Raw genomic sequence first — 25,961 nt, 5'->3', positions numbered from 1 at the left:
GCTATAGTGTTTTCACCATTACAATCTTTGGGATTTTTACCTCATTAGAGTTAATAAAGAAATATTACCCAATATTAATAAACTAACGATTTCATGTTTTGTTGTAGTATCAAGTCGCCCAACTATACTGCGTGGCGGAGGTCTCCAAAAACGAAACCGGCGGCGGCGAGGGCATAGAAGTCATAAAGAATGAACCATTCAAAGACTACCCGTTGCTCGGTGAGTGCTAATCTAATAGATATAATACAATTGGCGGATAGTGGGTGTAAAGCAGTCTAGACTATGGATTCTCGGAGTGTCTCGTCGAAGATCGTTGCCTTGACAGTTACAATCAATTTATTATTTATCGTATGACATTTACAGTTAATGGATACAATCAAACATTAATCTAAAGGTTACGGTTTGCGCAATATACGATTTGTCGAAAAACGTAGCCTTCTCCGTTTTCTGAACCTACTGCATCTTAATTTTGAGCCCAATCATAAAGCTAAAATGCTAAATGTATACTCTTATACAATTAACATATTAGTTTACAAGCTCACATAAACAAAACTAGATACGGTAAATAGGGGGCTTTCAGAAAAAAGTGTACTTGCTTTTGGGTTATTTCGAATTTTAACCCAGTGTCATGAATACTATAAAATAAGAAAAAAGAAAAATGCGTCCCCAGCTGTCCATGCCAAAGTTTTGAGTCAGCTTTGTGACAGTCCATAAACCGGTCCGGTAAAATATACCCTTATATATATAAAATAAATATATAAATATAGGTAACCCAAAATTTGTGGGTTTTAGTAATTAAATGTTTTAGTTTACTCTTGTCATTAGACAATTTCAGTAGGTTCATAAGTATTTGGTCGATCAGAGGGCGTATGATGGATGCAGTTATCAATGTAAGCAAACGTTCTATTACGCATAGCGAGGAAACAAAAGACACTGTCGGACGATCACGTCAATATCCACTACCATCATACGCCTAGAGACCAGGGATCACAAACCTTTGAGGCGTCATCACTGTTTGACTTAATCTTAGTGCCCCCTTTGTATTTTATGATTATTAAACTCAAGAAAATGCATGAGTTTTCTATACAAGGTGTAACAATATATGTGTTACACCTAGTAGGTATTCGCAAAGTTTTCCCCATCCCTGCCGTTTCGCTACGTTAGATGGGAACTGTTGGATAGTGAATTCGCCCATGCGATGCACTAGACTGATTGCTATTTGATTTGAAAAATATAGAAATGTTATAGCACCCAATCCTAATGTCTAATACTTATATAGTTGCTTGAATTTACATTATAATTTTATTTGCATACATTTATGTATGTGCTATTGCAAGGAGTGATTGATTGATTGACAGTCGCATCTAATGATTATTATACAAAATAAGAGTTAAAATGATTCTGTACGAAGCTCTGTAACAAGTATTATAATATTAAATATAGCCGGTCAAACAAGCTTGTCAGTAGAAAAAGGCGCGAAATTTAAATTTTCTATGGGACGATATCCCTTCGCGGCCTACAAGTTTTAAATTTTCCGCTTTTTTATACGGACGGAAATGGCTTGATAGACTATATGCACAGTGTGGGATTTTCGATCTGATTTGACTATTTTCATTGTTTAATTTATCGCATTAGTCTCGTCAAATAAAAGCTCGGAATGAACTCCAAAATTTCTATCATGCATAGTTTTGGAGATAATCATAAACTTGAGAAATGTCCATAGAAAACATAGAAACGAAATTTCTTATTTTATGTGCATCTTTTTTGTGTCAATCTAATTTATATCTATTAGGGATATATTGAAGTATACTTTTCTTCAAAATAAAGTTAAAATTTCTTATTCTGGGTGGCGATATAACTTTTTTTAATATATTGAAAAACTTTTTTTTGCTCGATAATCCTACATTTCTAGCATTTTATTTCTAAACGAAACTGTTCTATGCTATAAAAGGCGGTACTGAAAAAAAAATTGAATTAAAATAACGCAGGATTGCCGAGATATGCATTTTTAAATATTTGGGTCAGGGCTGTCACATAACTCCGGTGGTGTACCTAGGTGAATACCTACATAGTTACAATGTCTGGAAATACAATTAATTATAATGATTAATATGTATTGTTTTGATATTTAAGCATATATTAAGTACATTAAGTATTTATAAGATAAATTGTTACACCACAACGGATGTGTTGTTATGTTACTGACCAATATAGTCTTGCCTAAAAGCCTTAACTCTACAGCAGAATGAACGGTCATATCGTTATAGCACTGCGTTATATCTCTGATGAAGGATATCATGTGGTATTGGGAAGGGGTCCGCCCTCGTAAAGCAATTGCTGAAACCCAATACTTATACATGATATCTGGAGGAGCGGGGGTGAGGCGTCATGGTGCCGGTAAAGACCCATGACGCTGCTTTGCCCCGGCAGGAGCTGACCCAGGCCGGTGAATCCAGGAACAATTCTGGCGTTATGACAGAGAGCACCACACGAGGAAAATCAATAAGCAAATTACAATCCTAGATCTTTTTCGGCGTGCGTTAGAGTCATCTGATCCTTACATTTCACATTTCTCCCTGAAAGACCGTTTAAGTAAACAAAAGCGTCAGCCTATTCCGGCAAAAGTTTTGGCCATTTTAAAACCAATCGAACCAAATTCTTCCATTGCAACAGAGGAGTCGGATTTGTCGGAATTGGAGTTAAGCACGGATTTAATTCTCACAGAAGAAATTCTACTTCATTCAGATGATGATGATAATGATGTTGACGACTGAAGACGATTCTCATTTAACTGGTTAATTCAAATTTTCTGTTAAAAACTATATTACTGTATCATGTCTTAAAGTCAATCTTGACAACCCTATTTCCATAGAAATCGGTAAAAAACTTAGAAATGTTATAAATCCTAAATCCCGCAAGATTAGCTTTTGAAATTTTGAGTAATTATAGTTAACCATATCCCATCAAAATCAATACTTGTCAAAAAACCAAGTCTCGCAACTCAGTTGTTCTGCGGTAAAAAGTTGTGAGATCCATGTAATACCAAGTCGGTTATTAATTTATTCAGTCTCTACTTAAGCGACTTTCTGTCTTAATACGTCCAGTCTCTAAGACCAGTGGCGGATTTGCCCTAAGGCCAAGTAGGCCCGGGCCTAGGGCGGCAAGACATTAGGGGCGGCAGCAAGGCGGTAGTCTATATGATGGGTGCTGAGAAAGGGGCTGCTAGTAGTTACTACCAGGCCTGGGGCCTAGGGCGGCCAACACAGCAAATCCGCCACTGTCTAAGACCACGATCGTGGTCCATAACAATTGAAAATCAATTGTGTCTGGAATCTCCGTACTCGAAGCATTAAGTTGTTACGTAATAATTAACAGCATCTTATAGTGACGCATATCAATATTAAAATTCTTTAATGTTTTATATAAATATATTGAGACTTGGCCATCGCACTAAATAATTGAATTTACATGTGTTTTCAGGCGATTGAATTTACACGTGTTTTCAGGCGATGGCCAAGTCTCAATATACGAGGTGCGGTCCAAAAATTTCTGGCTGGAGAAATTTGGCGGCTTAAAAAAAAATAAAAAATATGTCATCGCGATTGTCATTTATTCTGCTTTTTCGTGTATGGTTTTGGGATTTCTGTTGGTTGTTGTTTTGATTTCACGGCGTTTTAACGATAGTAAGTCGAAGAATTTTCGAAATGTTCAAATTGGAATATCGCTCCGTGATCAAATTCCTGACAAAGGAAGGGGTCAGTCCGACCGATATAAAAAAAAGGTTAGATGCCGTGTACAGGGATACTTCTCCGTCATTTTCCACGGTAAAAGAATGGAGTAAGCAGTTTCGTTTAGGGCGGGAGTCCATTGACGACGAACCTCGCTCCGGCCGGCCTGTGGAAGTACTCACCAAGGACTGTGTCAAATTAGTGGAAGAGGAAGTTCTGAGTGATCGAAGACTTAAGACTAAAGAAATAGCGGCAACAACCGGGCTTTCGAAAACTTCAGTACTTAGGATTCTTCATGAACATCTTCACATGAATAAAGTTAGTGCTAGGTGGGTACCCAAACTTCTTTCGAGCTTGCAGCGAACTGAGCGAAAAGCGTGTTCTCAAGAAGTTTTAGATGCGTATAGGCGTTACGGAAAAAGTTATTTGGAGTCGATTGTTACGGGAGATGAAACCATGGTTTTATACTATGATCCTCTGTCGAAAAGGGAATCGATGGAGTGGCGCCGTCTTGGTGAAAGGCCGCCTAGAAAGGCCAAGGTAACGCAATCCACCAAAAAGATAATGGCAACGGTATTCTGGGATTGTCACGGAATACTAATGATTGATATAAAAGAAAGGAATACCACGGTAAATGGCACTTACTACGCCACCCTTATTGAGCAATTACGAGAGGCAATCAAGCAGAAGCGACGTGGAAAACTCAGTAGAGGTGTTCGGCTTCTCCACGATAATGCTCCCGTTCACACCGCTGCAATTGCCAAAGCTGCTGTAACAAAATGTGGCTTCGAGGAAATTCGCCACCCGCCTTACAGCCCCGACCTGGCCCCAAGCGACTATTATCTGTTCTCGAGACTTAAGGCAGACTTAAGGGGAAGACGATTTTCTTCGGATGATGAAGTGGCTCAAGCTGTTTTCGCCCATTTTGAGGACAAAACTCCAGAGTATTTTTTTAAGGGGATAGAAATGCTTATCACGAGATCTGCAAAGTGCGTTGAAATAGAGGGGGACTATATCGAAAAATAAAAAAGGTTTTGTAAATATATCTACTTGTTTTCTTTGTTAGGCCGGACACTTTTGGACCGCACCTCGTATTTATATAAAACATTAAAGAATTTTAATATTGATATGCGTCACTATAAGATGCTGTTAATTATTACGTAACAACTTAATGCTTCGAGTACGGAGATTCCAGACACAATTGATTTTCAATTGTTATGGACCACGATCGTGGTCTTAGAGACTGGACGTATTAAGACAGAAAGTCGCTTAAGTAGAGACTGAATAAATTAATAACCGACTTGGTATTACATGGATCTCACAACTTTTTACCGCAGAACAACTGAGTTGCGAGACTTGGTTTTTTTGACAAGTATTGTTTTTGATGGGATCTCATTTCTTTTTGTATTTTGTAGACAGTTCTACTTTTTTCCTTTTCGGTACCTTCTACTTATTGTATATATGTATATCTACCAGCAACGAAATAAATAAAACATCGTTACGAATAAAGCCAATATTGAAAAATTTTATAACTGAAGACTTGGCTGTATGGGCTTAATTTTCTTTGCGGTCTTTTCTAGATTTTTTTAGTTTTTCCTTGATTCATACACCAAACACTACTTATATTCCAAATTTGAAGCTTCTAGGTCTGCTAGAAGTGCCTTAGAATTTTGATGATCGGTGAGTCAGTGAGTGACAAAATTAAGAAATTTGACCCGTTATAATTCTTAAAATACTGGTTCAAATTGAATGAAATTTGAAATATACCGTGTCTTTACAATGCCTGCATGGTTACTGAAAATTCAGTCTTCTAGTTTTATCCACAACGAAGTTACAGGGGGTCGAAAATGGTCTGAATTGCTTCGAGAAAAGGATGGTACGGCCGTGATGCTTTTTTGCTCGACTTGGTGGGGGCACTGCCGTGCCCCCAGATGTTAAATACATTTAATAAAACTTAAAACACTAATATCGGAAAATATAGGAGATATAAAAAAATGTTTCAAAACTTTAGTAACTTCTAACTTTTAACTGAATGGCACTAAAATGCTGGATTTTTCGTACAATTAATGAGTATCTCTCACTAAAACTCAGAAATAAAAATTGGAACTATATTGACGGTACTTTAGTAATTATGCCAATAAACATGTTTTCTTAAGGTCATTGACCTAATCAACAAAAAAATATTGTGCATTAACTACGCAAGATAATCATTCGGGAGTTTTACACTGGGATGCAGGATATTATAATGCGTATTATAAAAATATAAAACGAGGGTGGTCAAAACTGATCGAAAATCCCACACTGTGATATGTAACAATAAGTAAGTCGCGTCAGATGTTTTGACGCGTTTTGTCATGTATGATACCTATACTTAATTGCCCGTAATCAGTAGAGTCAACGATTTTCGATAAGGCGACTAAAGTGGCATTCGGCTTTGAGATCGTGATTTACACTATAGTATTTTTTGAATAGCTTGAGCACGGTGGCAGCCGTCATGTCAATACATATTTTCGTTTTTAAGGTTATAAATTGTACGGAGATGACAGCTAGTCCTGCTTGCCCGAGCTATGTGAAAATAGTTATTTACGATACAAGTGCGAAAAATAGGAAATTCGTAACGAGTGGCGATAAATTAAAACACGACCGGGAATGTTTTAAATCGACACGAGTTTCGAATTATCTATTCGCACATGTATCGTACAACGTTTTACAGATGGCCCTTTAAATTTTCGACATAGTTACGTAATGTGCTAATTATCACACTAGTGCGGTAAAGTAGTACCATATGTTACTGTAAATACTATTTTATCTATCAGTTACACGTAGAATGCTTATTTTGTGTACAAATTTATAAAATAGGGTTCCAACCGATACCTAGCGACTCTAGCGACTATAAATTCACGCGATATACTCGTGACCATATTCAAATTTTATACATATTTTATATTTATATTATCTTGTCTTGACTCTACTCACTGATAATAATATAATATTTTTATAATTGAAATGCGTCTCCTTAACTAAGGAGATATGTAATCGCTTAGTTCGAGACCATAAGCGCATGTAGTACAGAGTAGGAGTTCCCTAGAAGGGCTCGTAGGAAACTGTCCGACCGACGCCGATGAGCGGAAAGCAAGTAGCGATTAGCGAGATTTTTTGCTCTTCGCAGGCTAGTCTTTTCTTGTATTTTTTGCTAGAAAATAATCGTTCGCTAGTCGCTTTCTTACTGCCAGTTGGACAGTTGCCTTTCTGGTTCGCGCGGGTCCGGTAAGCGTGTGGAATTACAACTGAAATGTGTCAGTATCAGCTATTTATCTAACTAGAAACCAAGTTTTTTTGAGATTTGAGACAGATTTACGGTCCTTTGTAACTAGTGCAGGCCAGGTTTTACGGAGCCCCGGTGGCATCTAGACAGATTACATAATGTTATAGGAGATACTTTACTCTTGGACAAAATTTAAATATTTTTTCTGGCTTACTTACACTCTTTGAACCAGGGATCGTTACCGGTATAACTAAAAATGAAAAAATTACGTAGTATTCCTTATATTTTTTTGATATTCCGGAATGGTATGTATTTAGATAAGGACAATGAATTATCAAATTATCTTAGTGAAATGCAAAATAAACAACCGAGATACCGAAATTGAATACCGATTAATTTGTATGAAAAATATAATGGTATTCGATCCCTGCTTTGAACAGGTATTAAATAAAGTCTGGTAATATTACACTACCTTCATGCTCATTAGGAAATAATAGTAAAATGTACAGTACAATCGTCTACGCTTTTAATTGACAAACCTTGTTGCAAATATATAAGGTCCACTACTTATCAGTTAAGTGTGTTGCTGTTAGTACCTTTACTTTAGCACAAAATTGGATTTTCGAATTCACTTATAATTCTTTACTTTTTTTACGGTTAGAACATTTGACAATATTTAGAAGACAATGGTATAGTCAAGTCAAATGTATAATTATAATTTAAATAAAGTCCAAAAAAGTAACTAACGTTTTACGCGTTTGAGGTTTTGTTAACAACATTGTATAGCAATGTTTGAAGATTAATGCAGTTTTGATTAACATGAACAATTATTTTAAGCGCATTATAAATTTCTAAGTACCGTGTACCTATTTTATTAACATTTATGTAAAAAATTGTATATATGCATGGCATGAATAGCATGTCTTAAATAAAAACTTAGTGAAACTTGTCAATTTATATGTAGAAACAATGAGAATTTGAAATAGAGGTGGATTGTCAAAGAAAATTCTGTAGCCACAGTAAATATACTTACTGCCTTCTTTCGCGTGTTGGCGCCACAACCGTTAGCCGATGCCCGGTGAGATGACGCCACTTTTTGATATTTAACAAATTTAACACATATCAGTGAAAGAATAAGGATCAAAATCAAATGGCGTTCTAAAAGTTTAAATATGCAATAAACATTTCGAAAAATGACAGTAAATTTACTGTTCTCATTCTATTTCAAATTCTCATTGGTAGAAGTCAATACGGAACGAATATTAAAGCATGTTGATAATATGTCGAGAAAAAATCGATCTTCTCTCAAGCTCAAGCATCATAACAAGTACAGTATCTGTTATCAAGCAATTTTCATTGCATCTGTGATTTCGGTGCAATTTGCAATTCAATAATTAAAATATCATTAACTCTCGTATTCTAATTAATATTGATCCGTATTGACTTTAACCATCTTAGACCTGCTTGTTGTATCATTAGTAGTTTTCCTAATTTATATATTTGTATGATTATTTTTTACGCATGCCTTTTATTCTAGGCGGACCTAGTAACCAGTCTTCAGACATTAACGGTACCATAGACAATTTTATATTTTTTTTGTAAAAAAAAAACAACTAGTACTAGTCTGCACCGTTACATATTTATGTGTTATATGAAATCACTGAGATGATTGTTTTTTGTGTACACTTTAGATATTTTGTATGTAAAGCACAAAAAACATATCTAGGTCACTTTTATGATATTTTAAGCTATCTTTTTGTTCCATTTCGCGAATATTTCACAGATGACGTGCGAAGCGGCTAACTTTAAACAGCTGTGTATGTTGACCCAATCACCACCCGCTTCATCTTGACTATACATGCAACCAATGAAACTCAACTCTATTCGACCGAAGTTTCGGTTTTGGCATGTTTCAGCTGAAGGTTCGGTTAGGGCAAAACTGCCGAACCTTTTGGCCGCGCTGAAACTGTATTTTCGTTAGTGAACGACCAAAGTTTCAGTTTCGGCATGTTTTGACATTAAAATAATGCTTCCGATGATGGTTCGGTCGAAACTAGAGCAAAGCCGAACCGGTTTCAGCAAATAATCAAGTTTCCGTCGGACACTAATTATAACCAATAAATATAAGGAAAAAAGTGCCTGTATCGTGTTCATTTAGAATAAGAAAAAAAAATCCGCAAAAGCGCAGCGCATACGAATGCAAAAAGTATGCGTGAGGTTCTAAATAAGGCACTTTACGGTATAATTTTAATGTAAATAATCATGCAGTAGTAAGGCCTTCTGTGGAGTGCGTTCTATTGCTAAAACAAGTATAATTTTCGGCTGGGTAGTTGCATATGCAAATATTATAAATATGTATATTTCTGCGCGGCCTGTCATAAATTAAAGTTCTGAAGTTATTTTAAAAATACCATAATAATGTTACGTACCACCATGCCTGATTGAAAAATGGGTAGAGAGGGTAGGATAGAGAAGATGAGATAGTTCCGTATTTGAACACCGTGGGTGTACCATTTTGATTGGCTATAAATCAAAAAAACCTTTTTTTTGAACTATTAAACTCCCGTAAGAAAATTATTTTAAACGGGTTGCTCACTCATTATTATGTCGAATCGACATGTTTCGATCCTGTTTTGAAGATCTTCGACTAGAGCTGGTTCTCAAAGTTGACTGGGCTCTCCTACCCACTTAACAAAATTGCCAAAGTCGGGAACCACCTTTTGGCTGTCTTAAAAAGGGGGCATAAGATATTATTGATAACGCTCAGATTCCCTAGTAGATTTAGGGCCCTCTCAATATTCGCTTGCGACCCATAGGCCATAGTTTGATAGACTAGAGGACCGATTGCACTGAGTCTACTGATCGAGCGCGCGACTTGTACTCAATATACGTAACCCGTTTAAAATAATTTTAATAAAAATATCTTATTTTTTCTTAACCCTTTACCAGGCCCCGAAGAACCAGCGTGTCTTAATACGTACTTTATATGCTGTTGCAACCGTATTGAACGCCTTGTAAAAAATGTATTTATGAAAGTCGGAGATCTTCCTTTAAACCAGAAATAAAAATGTGGGTTACGGTTATCCCATCGCCTGTCTAAGTAATGAACTGTCATACTAGATTTTGTCTTATTATATTCTTGATCAGGCCAAGGGATATATTCCACCCACATCTTATATCGGTTATAATAGTCAAGGTTTAACTCCAAATCTCCTACGAAACATTATATCAATCACTACTTACTTACGTGAGTTTTTATGACATGACAAGACAATTTACCGGGCCATGGGAAAAATAGCTCCCACACAGTTAAACTCTAATAAGGCCATGGGATAATGTCAACCCACATCCTAATTCTGGTCATACACAATAATGCATGAATATTTAGCAATGTTTACGATTACATTAGCTTTCAACACTCAAAATCTACAAAATATCAAAAAATTGTTCGACCTATGTACTTCTGTTTCATAGAAATTATGGAAAGTGTTCGAATTTCTCCGTAGTTTACTGAAATTAGCGTTCAAGTGAATTTAAACGGCTGCCGAAGATATATTACGCAATTTAGAAGCGTGTTCTGAATGAAGATCATAAAATAATATTTTCAGGGATTGACAAAATATTTTGTAGGTGGTTTGGAGTTAAAACCTGACTACGGTAACCGATATAAGATGTGGGTGGAATATATCCCTTGGCCTGGTAAAGGGTTAATTTATTTTTTATTTTTCGATGTCTCGGTTCATTTAAGGTGGGTCTAGTGCACAAACCGAAGACGACGAATGTTCAGTCTGCTCTGGATGTCGGCCGGGTACCAAAGACCACAGATAATATTTAAATTGTTCTAACTCTTTAAAATTACTAGGGTAAAGTCGGGAGAGATGGCCTAGAAATGTAAATTTTATTTAAACTTCCAAGATTTTCGCACATTATTTTAATTAAACCGTGTAAGTATAAATCGATTCTGATTACCTAAGACTTTGTGGTCGCGAAATGAAAAATATATGCCAATTTATTCTAGAAAAATATTAACATACACGTCAATGTATATGACTTATAATAAAATTTGCAAGGAAAGGAAAGATGGACCGCTTTTAAAATCTTTATTATCAGCTTACCTGTTGTAAAAAAATTACATATTAGAGTTCTTATAAATTCCGTTTTCCTCTCTAAAGATGCTTATTCAATACAATATTATTATTTTTATAAGAGTACCTAAGTCCATCTCTCCCGTTTTTGCTTCATAGTATATAGCGTGCACAATTGTAGTTTTTTACACTATTATAAGACTTTGACTAGTTTTGTTAACTGAATTTTTTTGCACGATTTAGTAGTGTAGTTAAATTTTGTGTATTATATAGATGTAATTACTAGCACTTTTTTATATGAAGATGCGAGATGAAGTGATTTTCCTGTCTTTATTTGATAATACACAGAAACAATAATATAACTGGCTTCCTATATTAGATGACGTCTAAGGTTATTAAAGATTTTGTTAATACATATTTTTTATGGGTGGTCCGTAAACCGAGCGGCTCTGCCATAGAGCCACCCACTCCCATTATGCCAATAGGGCAAGTTCAGTCTTTGTTTAATTAGATAATTACGAGAGATGTGTATGTCAGCGTATCTGAAATTTGCTTATTGCTAATCATGGGTATATTTTGTTAAAAATCGTTAACGTTATTAACTCTCATTAATCGTTCAGGTGGTATTCGCAGGGTATTCCACCTGTCCAATTTCTTAGTCCAATGTGCATTTGCGTCTTGCGTCTCACATTTTTCTTAATGAGAGAGAGAGAGAGAGAGACGCAATGCGCATTGGAAATTGACGACTGGTGGAATGGCTGGATTGAAGACTGGTGGAATACCCTTACTCGTAGGATTGTAAAGAAGTGATAGATGTACTGTACGTGACTAAATTTTTTAAATTTTAGAACAATCGTTTTCTTTCATCATTAATTGAGCCGCTTAACTTCAAACTCAGATAAATCCATCTGTCGGATTTTGCGATTTGGCGACACAATTATAGACCGCGCATATCGCCTGGCAACGTCAGCAGACGATTTATATTATAGCAAGTGAATCATGCCATTATACAATTTACGCCCTATTGTGTCATTATCCTAACACTAGAAACACTAGTGTTAATGCATCACTTCGCACTTTGACATCACCTACTTCAAGGCATCTTCGACCTTATTTATCACTCTCCAAGCCATACTTTGTCTAGCTTACCCTATCATAGCTACTGTTTCAAAGATGACGTCAAAAACAAATATGTTTGCACAGTTGTAGCAATGTTTAGTTAAATGTGTTCGAACAATCGTTAAATCGTTTCAACGTGTCAGGTTAGAAGCATTTTTGCGGAATCTGAATCGTGCGATTGTTACAATTTTATCGTCGTCTTATCGTTCGGATTGGACCATTTACGCAATAATAAAAATGACGTCTAATCGGTAAAATGTAGCTGGTACAGTTTTGAGTTCATTATACTAGTATGCATATGCAACAAATACTGGGTTATTGCGCGTATAGCACGACTACGTGTCATGGTATGTCGCTAGAGCGCGAAATATCGTCTTCTTTTTCTACTTTCCATCGGACTAATAACAAAACAAAAATGTGGTCCTGGAGATATTCGCGGGGTGTAATTAGGTGAAAGCATCCCTGCAAGCGCAAAAAATCCCTGCGATCTGGTGGTGGTGACCCCATACTATTTAAAGTTCAATTCAACAATTGTATGGAACAAGGTTTTTTGTGATTTCAGAGTTACTGCTATACTAAAAGTTGATCATAGCAATGAGTACAATCGCGTACATATATTATATATCACCGAAAAAAATACACATGATATAATCAGGATAAAACATACAAATTATCTAATCGCAACCTAAGATTAAAAACTGCTTATCCGAATTTTGAAAACCAGACCGTTGACCGCTGAGCGGACAAATTTTACAGTATTGTAATCAATCCATGCCACGTTTACATCTATGACGAATTTAACGAACCTTTAAGTGTTAAACACTGTTAAACTTTAAAGTAAATACTATTTGTGTTCGGGTAAAACTAATTAATTGGAACCTCGTAAAAGTCTTAGCGGAAAGCAAGAAACACAGTAAATGGGTCGAGAGCGCCACATAGCCTGCGGAGATGGGTCAACATCGTCGTTGTGTAACCCTGCACTTATTGACTGCCTTGGATGTGGTATGGCTTAATACAAGCTAGTTTTCAATGGATGAAACAGAGCAGATTTAAGTTAAATGATCCGCAGGCTACTATTTACAATTTGCTTTAAGTTTGCGTTTTGAGTCCGATCTGTGCGAATCTTAGATGCAATTTTTGTGTTATCTAGGAAACTTTCTTTTTAACACAGATCCTTAGTGCAATTCGGCGTTTACTTATTGAGAAATGATAGCGACAATTGCCTCGAAGACTGAATTGTTCTTACATAAAATGATAAAACCAACTATTACTTATTCTGTGATAAAACACCCGAATACAACAATTCGTATTAGTAGGTATGCTTCCTCTTTTAAGTTTGTGCAGTAATAATATTTCTTTAAAAATGATTAATGTATTAGAAAATATATACCTATTCGTTTTCCTTTTTTGCATTCTTTAAATATATTTGCTGAGCCATACTTTCGACAAGACTCCTCGCAAGAAATTTTGGGCTTTATCCAAGGTCTTCCTTCGCTGAAGCACAGAATAAGTAATTGACCGAAAATAAATAACAAATGATATCGTACATAACTTAGTTTCAGAGCCAGATCTTATAAATCAATCCACTAACATTATTCATATCATGTTCACAACGCGATTTGAGTTCCTTCCAAAAGTGATCTCACTGATCTCACATCCCAAGGCGACCTGAGTGGCAGTCTCAATTCCCCCTCCGTCCTTCAGTTTCTTATTACCCTAACTTTGCTTTCGGAAAAACAATTTTAGGCTGGCAAGTATCGACATTGAAGTTGCGGCCTCGCGCGCGGCCATCGAAACTTGTTTGTTACGAAGGTTTTCATCTCAGATCTATCTAGACAGTGTCAGCTAATAACGTAAATTCACAAGGCAGAAAGGCGTCTACCTCCAAACCAAACCCCTTCGTAACCAAAATCGTATTTGTCATACACACATGTAGTTTTGCATTTGTGCGTAGCTTAGTCAGTAATACTGACCCTGCCTATGAAGCAGGAGGTCTCGGGTTCGAATCCCGGTTAGGGCATTTGTGTAGCCATAAGTACAAAAACCTGCGTAGTTTGGGGCTAGGTCGATCTGTGTTAAAACTTAAATTGTCCCCAAATATTAATTTGAATTTATGTTTAATAGCGATCATTATACAAGGTGTAACAAAAATAGTCAGGATCCGTCATATTCGGTATCGTTTTCTGACTAGAAAAAGTAGAAGAAAAATGTTTTTAAACGAAAAAAATTTTTTTTCTGTGGTACAGGTTGTCCAAGTTGGCCACTCGATCCTACATTAAAAGGCCAATTTTTTTTCGCCTCAAAAAGTTTTTAACGTTACGATTGCAGAAAAAGGAAATTCTCAACGGGTGGTAATACATTAAAACATGGCCGAAGGGACTGTTTTAAATCACCACCAGTTGCGAATTACCTATTCGCACGTGTATCGTACAACGTTTTACAGAACATTATGGCTCTTTAAAGTATCGACATATGCATGGAAAGTGCTCATTCCCGCACGCGTGGGGGAAAGTAGCACCATATGTAGGTACCTACTGTACTAGTACATTACGATACAAGTGCGAAAAATAGGAAATTCGAAACGAGTGGCGATAAATTAAATGTGGCTCTTTAAATGTTCGACACAGTAACGTAATATGCTAATTTTCGCACTAGTGCGGTAAAGTGGCACCATATGTACTGTAAAATAAATTTCTTTTCCGAAAGGAGAAAAAATACTCCTTTATCAGAACACGATACGGAATATGCTCGTAACGTATCGCCACTTTTTTTTGTTACACCTTTTACATTACTAAATCCCATTTATAAAAAAAATCTTTCACCATTCTCGAGACAATGACTTCCAACAGAAAATTGAGTAAATTTTCGTGACAGCAGTTATGTTACAAGATTTGCCATGTCACAAACTGTTAAAAAACATTGTAGAATTGCATCTTAATAGGCGTGACAAATTAATACCAGTCACGTGTCTACCTTATTACGTCAGGACACGTAGTTAAAGTTGCCTTCTAATGTAAAATTAAAAGCTGTACGACTTGGAAACATAACGTGTTTCTTTACGTTGACAGCTGTCAGCGCTATTTTTAACGGTTCGTAAACACAAAAGTATAATATTCAACGTTTGTTCCACGTTACAATAGTTACGATCATGATTAATATTTTTTGTGTACCACAATGGTGGTAAACAACTCTACGGTCCACCTGATTATGAGCGGTGGTTGATGGCCAAGGGATATCGTGCTGAATAACGCAACGATGTTAAATTGATACATGTGCAAAGCAGGACGTATAGTCAAGAAAAAAGGAAAAAAATATTGAAGTCTCGTTATTAAACGGTCCCTTCAAAATCTTGGGCTTACGGCACATACTCCTGGGAGTCTTTACACAACGGACAGTGCATTTTTTTACTAGCTTATGAAGTGCCCCACTGCTGGGCATCATGGGCAAAGACCGCTGCTCTTTCCCGCTATTTAGTCCTAACCAACTTCCTCCCAACCCCTCCAACACACTCCCGCCACTCTTTACAAAACGTACCAAGGTCGTCCCGACATCTCCGTTTTCTGAGATCCGTCCTGTGGGTTCCAATCGGTGGCTAGTTTGCCCCAGCGTTCCGAGTGCATTCGGCATACGTGCCCTGCCCAGTCCCACTTTGGCGGCACTTAGCGCAAAAATATCTGAATCAAATATTTGATCGGATATTTTGCGCGCTTCGTTGTGCTAGATATTATAGCAGGTATTTCGACGCAAGTATACTGTGAACAAATGTGTTCAGTTACTCTTGTTGCTAATTATTGATCTAACAATGAATTAGGAAACTTTTGGAGTTTGCTTTGTGTTAATCAATACGCATAAACACAGACGGTATTATGGAAACGACCTAGACGAGCTTGCAACTATGCATCGCAGATGTTTACATCACTGGTATATGAAGTATTCATATGCCTGGATTCGGATATTTCGGGTGCTGGGTTGTATTTAAAGAAGAAAGGGATGGATATCATTTCGTCCGTAACCTTTCGTATGTGTATGGGGGTCTATCTAAAATCTCGGGTCCAAACCTCGGTCGTACAGGACAGAAAAAAAATTCTCGAAAAAAAGGAAAAAAAAAAAATTTATAATTTGGGCAGGACCATTCCTTTCAAGGTAAAATATTGGATTTTAAAAATAATATTGTTTTTTTTGTCAACATTTTAAGCTGCTTTGACTTTTAATTGGAATAAAATAAAACACGTTTTATTTATCACACAGCAGTGGACACTATTCTAAAAATGGTGTACAAAACATTCTCTTAACCCTTGGAGTGGTAGGCCGTCGACTCCCAACCGATTATGTCATTTAAATTTCAAACTTGATTAATTGAAATAAAATAAAAATACCAATAACTCAAAAACGACATATGCCACTTGTAGAGTTATAATATGAATACACAGTATGACTTAAAAATCTCGTAATCAGGCCATAAAAAAAGTAAATACACAGTCATAATCTCAGGAAGTCAGGAAAAGAAAACGCAGAGCAGAAAACCACTAATCATTCATACAAAATTTGTTTTAGCGTAAGGCCAATGGGTTTGGGTTGCCTTGAACGTTAGATGTTACCTAGAAATACGAGTTTTACATGAACATTGAACTTAGAGAAGGTGTTATAAAACCTGCTCGTCTGACGTCACGAGACGACTGTTACGTCATAACACGTAAACGTGTTCTCCCTTTCAATAGACTGACGTTAACTTTTCTTTGATACGAAAATTCACTCCATTTTGATGCTGATTTTTTTTTGTGTCAATAATATAGAAGCGCTTGTGGTAAGAGCGTGCGACTTGCAATCCGGAGGTCGTGGGTTTAAATAAACCCCGGCTCGTAACAATGAGTTTTTCGGATCTTATCGTTTGAAATGTCATTTGATATTTACCAGTCGCTTTTCGGTGAAGGAAAACATCGTGAGGAAACTGGACCTAACCTAACCTAACAAGGCCTAGTTTACCCTCTGGGTTGGAAGGTCAGATGGCATTGGCTTTCGTAAAAACTAGTGACTACGCCAAATCTTGGGATTAGTTGTCAAGCGGACCCCAGGCTCCCATGAGCCGTGGCAAAAATGCCGGGACAACGCGAGGCACAAGGGTATATGATAGACGCAGATATGAAATTCCAATTCCAAGTTATAGGTGTGTTTTACTAGTGGTAGCTGAATTTGGGACATTGAATTTTTATTTAGGTACAGTCGTCATTACCTGATGAGTACAAATACCTGAGACCTGAGTAGTCTTTATTATCAAGGCATTAAAGTGCATGTTCAGATATTTACAAGCACTTTGGCCGCTCCGATATATCTGACGGCAGCTGTACTTAACATAATACAAATCAGATTCATGCAACCATAATAACTTCTTACTAACCGCCTCAGTTAACCGGTAGACCTATATAGATCATGTCATTCAACGAAGACGCGGGCCTTGAGTCGTATTGTCATGTTATTAAAGGTTAGATTTGACAAATCTGAGCGTCATCGTGGATGACACGGACCCTAGACCTATACTTGATAGAACAGGGCTAAAAGCTCCGCAGATAAAAATACCCTCTGAGCCTCACATAAGCCCGAAATATATGTAACTTTACTCCCAGTAATAAAACAGTGTGTGATAACAGTAATGCTGCTGGTCCTTTTTATTTCCTAATTAACTAATTAGGAATGACAAAAAAGTAGCATCACAATTTTTTAATTTCCATTATATATTCTTAGCGGTGGGGGTCTTCTCATTGTATGCATACATTACACTAATATTTTTTTAACTTTAGACCATTTATTAAAAAACACAAGACAAAGGCAAGAGGCAGGCTTCGTCAATATATATTCGTAAACAAGCAAAAAACATCCAGAACACGCTTCATCAACTAAAATGTATAACTTACACGTGTATATTAGATATGTGTAAGCTTAACCTAATGAATACATTGACTGATTTTAATCTCAGGAGCCAGAATTCAAACTATAGACTAACATTTCAATGTCAACTTTGATATATGAGAGAATGTTATGTCACTGTCCCTCACCTAGCACCTAAATGTATGTAGTTTAAAGTAGTATTAAGAGATTGTATTTTAAGTTTTGCAATGAGTTAGGTATCTAAAAATAAGAACTACTTATGTTTAAACAAATTACGAATTAAGGCCCCTAAAGCAGCGTAGCTTCCATTCATCGAAGTTACGCTCTTTTGAAATAATTGCTCAGTCAACTTCCAACTCTATACAACAAGACGCTAAGTCCATTTTCGTTGCGCAGGTGGCAAGTTCTCATCTGGGCAGTACACATACAAGATCTACCACTTGGCGTCCAAGGTGCCGGCCTTCATCAGGCTGCTGGCGCCCAAGGGGTCCCTCGAGGTGCACGAGGAGGCGTGGAACGCTTACCCTTACTGCCGGACTGTTCTTACGGTAAGTTTGAGAGAGATAGATTAACTACATAGATCAGGGCAAACTTTTTCACTGTGACGCCCTTAGAAGTTGCCATTTGCGACGCTCCCTTCGCTTCACTGGCTAAATAGTATCTAGGTACAACACCAAGCCAATCGCTTCTCGACGACTCTGATATGATAATATGATGACGCGACCCACTGGGGGCGTCGTGACGCACAGTTAGGAAAGCCCAGGGGACATACCTAGCCAAGATTACAGTCGTACCGTATAGTCGCTCTCAGATATACCAGAGCGGTCAAGGTGCTCACAAATATCTGAACTCTGAACACGCTCAAGGTGTTAGATTATTACGCTGGCAAGCTCAAGGCGTTAGATTATTGCGTGTTCAGATATTTTTGAGCATCTTTCCGATATATCTGATGACAGTACACAACGACAAACGCCAAACGAATAGAAAAAAATATCGGAATGACAGATGCTACGAAATGTCACGTGACTATTTCCATACATAATTTCAGTTTCGATTCGCGTTTTCTATCAACGCTTGTCATCTTGGCTAGGCATCCTGTGACTATATTCCAAAACCGGAGCGATCGTGGAAGGAAATTACGCAACATATGTGTCATGCACACTTAAAAAAAAAGCGGCCAAGTGCGAGTCGGACTCGCCCATGAAGGGTTCCGTACCATTTATGACGTATTAAAAAAAACTACTTACTAGATCTGGTTCAAACCAATTTTCGTTGGAAGTTTGCATGGTAATGTATATCATATATTTTTTTTAGATTTTTCATTCTGTTATTTTAGAAGTTACAGGGGGGGGACACACATTTTTTCACTTTGGAAGTGTCTCTCGCGCAAACTATTGAGTTTAGAAAAAAATGATATTAGAAACCTAAATATCATTTTTGAAGACCTATCCCTAGATACCCCACACGTATGGGTTTGATGAAAAATTTTTTTTTTTTTAATTTTTATGACGTATTAAAAAAAAGCTACTTACTAGATCTCGTTCGAACCAATTTTCGGTGGAAGTTTGCATGGCAATGTATATCATATATTTTTTTTAGATTTTTCATTCTGTTATTTTAGAAGTTACGGGGGGGGGGGACACACTTTTTACCACTTTGGAAGTGTCTCTCGCGCAAACTATTCAGTTTAGAAAAAAATGATATTAGAAACCTCAATATCATTTTTAAAGACCTATCCATAGATACCCCACACGAATGGGTTTGATGAAAAAAGATTTTTTGAGTTTCAGTTCTAAGTATGGGGAACCCCCAAAATTTATTGTTTTTTTTCTATTTTTGTGTAAACATCATAATGCGGTTCATAGAATACATCTACTTACCAAGTTTGAACAGTATAGCTTTTATAGTTTCGGAAAAAAGTGGCTGTGACAGAATCGGACAGACAGACGGACATGACGAATCTATAAGGGTTCCGTTTTTTGCCATTTGGCTACGGAACCCTAACTAGCATATTAGTACTATCGGAATAGGATCTGATCTGGACTGCTTTAAAAATGTCGATGAAATTCATTGATACCTAAAGCCAAAAAGTAGACTAAGTCAAAGCTAAATCTATCGAGCTTTTTTTGTTATCTGTCCCAACGACGGACACCGTTGTGTGTCCGATGGACAACTGTAACAGTTTTTTTAGAAAACTTTTCTTTAAGCAAGTGGTTCAATCCAAATTACTGCTACCATGACAACAAGGTACAGCACAAGAGAAGGTTCATCGACCAACGACAAGAACCTATTGTTCGTCAGTACAAATGTGACGTAGACAAATTATTTTATATTTACGGGGAAATTTTGTTTACGGCATATCTAAAAGTATATAATTTTAAAACACTGCTATAAATCGCGAAGTGTCTGATTTCTGATTGACGTAACTGTTGACCGAAGAGCTGACTGCTTCCTCGCACAACGTATCAGCATTGCGATGCAACGAGGATATGCCGCCAGCATCCTTGGTACAATGCCTCAAGGGCCTATTTTAGATTTAAGCTAGTTAATAATATGTTAATAATAGTAATACCTGTGTATATATCCATTATGTAAATAAAGACAATTTGTATGGCATAAATATGATTTTTAACATGTGATGATAGTCTACTTGTTATTTTACTACGTTACGATCGTAGCTAAAGTAAGTCATTACGTCATTCAAGGCATTTGTAACCCATACTTATGCGCCTTGCTAGGTCACTCAGAATGAAAACACATTGCCCTCTCTACGTCCAGATAAAGGCGAACTTTGTTTTTAATATCAAGAATTTTTGTTAGTCAATGCAGCCAAATACGTCTGCGGGATTTTATACTACGTCGGTGGCAAACAAGCATACGGCCCGCCTCATGGTAAGCAGTCTGCTTAGCCTATGTACGCCTGCAACTCCAGAGGAGTTACATGCGCGTTGCCGACCCTAACCCACTCGATCGTTTTTTTTTCAACCATCATCAACAGATTCAGCACCGTCTGCTTTTGACTGCTTCTGATGATGTTCACAATAGTGTGTTCTTGTTTGAAAAACGTGCCAATCCATATGGGACACAATGTCATGTAATGAAGTGTCCATAAAGTTTATTATTTTTCCAGAACCCCGGCTACATGAAGGACAACTTCGTTATCTGCATAGAGTCCCTACACTTACCGGACGGTGGTGACCAAAATAATGTAAGTCAGCTTCTTTAGATTTTTCAACACACTCGCTCGAACACATCTTATTTCATGCAGGTGTACAGAAGGACAAAGGCCTATATTGTTCCCGCGGCAGTTATGGATTGTGAAAAATGAGGAAGGACAAATCCATACGAATTAACTAGGTATAATTGAGTATTACCTTTAAAATCGGTGGTAGCCGAGTGGATATGACGTCCGACTTTCAATCCGGAGGTGGTGGATTCAAATCCTGGCTCGTACCAATGAGTTTTTCGGAACTTATGTACGAAATATCATTTGATATTTACCACTAGCTTTTCGGTGAAGGAAAACATCGTGAGGAAACCTGCATACATCTGCGAAGAAATTCAAAGGTATATGTCAAGTCCCCAATCCGCATTGGGCTAGCGTGGGGACTATAGCCCGAGCCCTCTCGCGCATGAGAGGAGGCCTGTGCCCAGCAGTGGGACGTATATAGTAGGGCTCGCGGTCGTGTCCGTGATTCGTGAACCCGTAGCCGTGCGCCCGGTTTCGTGTTTCACGGCAACGGTTTTCTGGTCCGTTCCACACGTGAAATTCGGCTACGTGAAATTAGGGTACGTGAATCCGTGTAGATCCGTGTAGGCGTGATCACGGCTTCACGTATCTTAAGAACACGCCGGTTCGGTCCGCCCGCGACGTTGAGTGGAGATACGATGCGGTCTCTAAGAGCTACGAATAAAAATGTACTTATCGTGATTTTTTTATTCATAGCTCTAATTCCGTTTCATTACTTTTGAATTAAAATTTATTTCCAATAGTAAGTCCTTTTAAATATTAATGAGTAATAAATGAATAGAACAAAACATTAATTACAATGAATAGCTACTTTAATAAGCGGGTTGCTAAAATAATACCACAACACTGTGTGTCAGGAGACCAACTGTGATGTCAGGAGTAACTAATGACAATGAATGTGAGTTCAAAATTCTAAACTCGGGATTAAATAAAAAATACCACGAATTGTAAAACAAAACATCGCGGTCACTTCTTTCAACTTCACGAACAAAAGGTAAAGCCCACAGCTACTTATGTATATTCTTTGTTTCATTTTGTCTGCACGTGCACCTGCACTTCTTATCTACAAAAAAAAACCCGGTATGTATGGTAACAATAATATGTCATTATTACCTTCAATCTAGAAATAAACAGTACTCTTTAATGTGCCGAAAGTCCGAAACTGATAAGAACTGCAGCTGCGTACTTTTTTTTCCGTGGCCCCGTACATGTGTTTTTGTTGAATTTGTTTACCTGTATTACCTTTATCATATCTACCGAAGATTTGCAGAAATTTACCCTTTTGTTTCTTTGAATTAGGATTGCCTTGTTTATATTTAGGCTACGTTATATTCTTTGATAGTAGCAAGCTTTTACAAGTATGTTTCATTCATTTCATTAATACTTAACAGAATAAAATGTCTTCTTTTGATTTAATAATGACAACCAGTAGCACAGCGTTGCTTAAGTTCATAATTATAATGATACTTACTACGAAGCTGATGGTCTCGGGTTCAAATCCTGGTAAAGGCATGTATTTGTGTGATGAGCATGGATATTGGTTCCTGAGTCATGGGTGTTTTCTATGTATTTAAGTATTTATAAATATTTATATATTATATATATCGTTGTATAAGTACCCTCAATACAAGCCTTATTGTGCTTACTGTGGGACTTCAGGGAGTCAATTTGTGTAATAATGTCCTATAATATTTATTTATTATTATTATATTAGTGCAATGCAACGAGCAGGTCGCTAGTTTTGACTAAAATCAATAGCTGGTTATACAAAAAACAGAACAACCCCAAATTATTTAGATATAACCATTATATTCAAATCGATGCAAAAAATACAATTTAAGTTTAATTCACACGTAAATGTTTGTCCGACGAACGTCCCGTATTCAATATACTAAGTGGTAACTCAATTCAATAATACCTAGTCCTTATTTATTTTTCTCCCGGGCGTGTCGAACCTACGAGACGTGCGATAAGTACCTATCCAACGGAACCGAGCCCGAAGCTCCGCACACGAACGCAGGTACGGGCTACGTATCATGGCGTGTCACGGTCACGGCGTGTCACGAGAATCCGGACGCGAACGTAGGTACGAGGTACGTACCTTGCCGTGTTCGTGAAATTCGTGATCTTAGTACCGCCGGGCTTAAGAACCCGTAGCTACGGATCGGCGTGTATCACGGATATCAGGAGCCCTAGTATATAGGCTGAATTATTATTATTATTATACCTTTAAAATATTATAGTTTGTAATTTGTATTTTGTTCATGTTTAAAAATATTTACTTTGATTAATTTAATAGGCGTTTGAAATATTTTTACACAATTTTCAATTGTAGATGAACTTCGGATAGGTCTGTGCCTCTGTGCCTTCGATGCCTAACCTGTCAATGACAATATGGCAGACGAATGTTTGAAATGTCACCGTATTTAAGAATCATTTCGCTTAAAATTTAGTTTTTTATTCGCAAGTGTAATGAAAAACACTGTGTGTAACTCCGGGGGTAAGAATATTGTCACTGAAGTCTTTAATTCTTTGCAGCCTGGCTGTCGTCAATATATAGACTCTAGTACAATATTTCACTTACCCCCCTCGTTGCACAATGTACTAATACGGGCCTATAAATCCCAGTTATTTGATAGGCTTGCGTGGGAATATAGGTCAAACACGTAGAGGCCCCTTGGAGAGCTTTAAAGTCTTATAGAACGCCTGCCGGAACCCGTTCACAGGCGCCAATAGACACCCATGAACCGTCGCAGCAGGCATTGAGACTATTGTAGACAAAGTGAACAGTATAACGGTCTATGGATTGAAGTTTGGGTGGACAACGGGATTGGGTTATTGCAAAGACGTCCGGACACAGTCAGCTTATTATTATAAAATATTTTCTATAATGTTAATATTCAGAGAGGAAAACAAGGACTACCTATGTTTGTATGAAGAAGCGTTCACGTCCCATTAGTCCAGCAGAAATTTGTATTATATACCGTTGAATATAAAACTAAGTTCTCAAGCGTTAATCATGCCAAATATCGGCTTCTTACCTTTATCAGAAGTGTTAAAAAAATTGCGCTGTACCTCTTATGGTTTCGGATTTTTTCACACTGCGCTAGTGAAAAAAAAATACATTATTAATAAAAGTATTAAAAAACAATCTCCTTCATTAAACAATTACTGTCAATTACACAAAATAAAAATCCTAGTGTTAATAACGTAATAAATATATTGCCTGCCGAATTATGAACTTTATCTCATTGCAAAAAAGTTCATTTTTAATCAGTTAGTCTGAGTAAAATTAACTAATTGCTCGATAAGTATTTCATTATCATCAGGTGTCGGTAGAGTGATTAAGCCGGGGTTTTTGAACTACTCCATTATATTTACATCCTCGTTTTCGGCACAATTTATTAATGTTATTAAACCAATGCAATCCAAAGAAGTTGGATGACAAATTGTTGTGGCTTTTCCTTAAAGCCTTTCATTATAAGAGACGGTTAAACGATTTCATAGATAAGGAGGCAGATCCCGTTTTAAAAATTGGGTACGACTTTTATGTGTGCTGTTTTAATGTGTTTTACGGCCTTGACAATCGCTCATGTTGATAGATCCACGCGAAATGTAATGAAAGTTATCTCTTTAGACATTTGAAGACCTTGACAACAAGGTTATATTAAAACAAGATCATTATTATAACAAATTGTTGAATCTGAATTGTTCTCTAAGCTGCGTAAAGTACTGCAAATAAGGCGTCGTAGTTTTTCTGTGAACCGAATCATCGAATTTCGTACTGTTTTTTTTTTTGATCGAGTGACCGCAAAGCTTCTCCGTTTCAGCTTGGGCAAAATGGCATCGTATGTCCCTCTGTTCTCCTCTACATGGAACCCCTAGTGTAATTTTATTCGATTTCGTGACGTGACGTACGCGTTTGCGTTGTCTCATTTTGTATGGAATTTAGAAACAGCGCGCCAAGCGGGACGTTTTGGAAACTCAAAATCCCATACAAAATGAGACTTCGCAAACGCGTACGTTACGGTCGCAATTCTCTACCGATTCTCGTGAAATTTTGGTGGCAGCAAGCGTATTATGGATGGTTTTATCTGCGTGATAAAATAAGTGCTACGTTTTAACACCATGCGATCGAAAGGGACGGGAATTCATCACGCTGTCACGTAGACAAACATTTCGTTTTTGGAATTTTTTTAAATAGCTCAGTCATTAGTGTTTTGCTTTCACATCTACAGCTCTTAGAGCCAATATGTTTTCTACCGTTTATTTAATAGAAATATTGAATTTTAATTGAAATGGTCGTATTGAAAGAAATTATCACAAATACTATAAATAAATCATGATTAACTTAATTACCCACTTAAATGTACCTATAGATATTTTAAATAATGGAAGAATTCATCGCAAAAAGGCAAAAAATTACCTGTAATCTACCGGACTTGCTGATATTCCATATCTTAGTATAATACAGTCATAATAGATAACGTGACGTCATTTACGACCTAGCTACTATGCAACCTGTTAAAAAAAATATATAGAACCGCAATATTAAATAAACACGAGAAATTTGCTAGTAGAAATTGAAAAGTTATTGGTATAAGAGATGTTAAGTGTAAGGAAAATCGTGC

General features: G+C 37.0%; 1 protein-coding gene across 2 annotated transcripts in view; it reads left to right on the top strand.

The window, feature by feature from the left end:
* Nucleotides 1–25,961, top strand: part of LOC133528874 (phosphatidylinositol transfer protein alpha isoform) — a 42,902-nt gene that overhangs the window by 3,811 nt on the left and 13,130 nt on the right. The window contains exons 3-6 of one of the 2 annotated variants that reach the window (XM_061866361.1): nt 108–219; nt 8,531–8,563; nt 18,477–18,628; nt 21,211–21,288. In XM_061866361.1, coding sequence (XP_061722345.1) covers nt 108–219; nt 8,531–8,563; nt 18,477–18,628; nt 21,211–21,288 — 375 coding nt within the window. The remainder of the gene's footprint in view (nt 1–107; nt 220–8,530; nt 8,564–18,476; nt 18,629–21,210; nt 21,289–25,961) is intronic. The other variant, XM_061866362.1, reaches the window with a different exon arrangement.

This window comes from Cydia pomonella, chromosome 20, assembly GCF_033807575.1.
Source record: "Cydia pomonella isolate Wapato2018A chromosome 20, ilCydPomo1, whole genome shotgun sequence".
NCBI lineage: Eukaryota > Metazoa > Arthropoda > Insecta > Lepidoptera > Tortricidae > Cydia > Cydia pomonella.
This window is presented reverse-complemented; position numbering and strand designations above follow the sequence as displayed.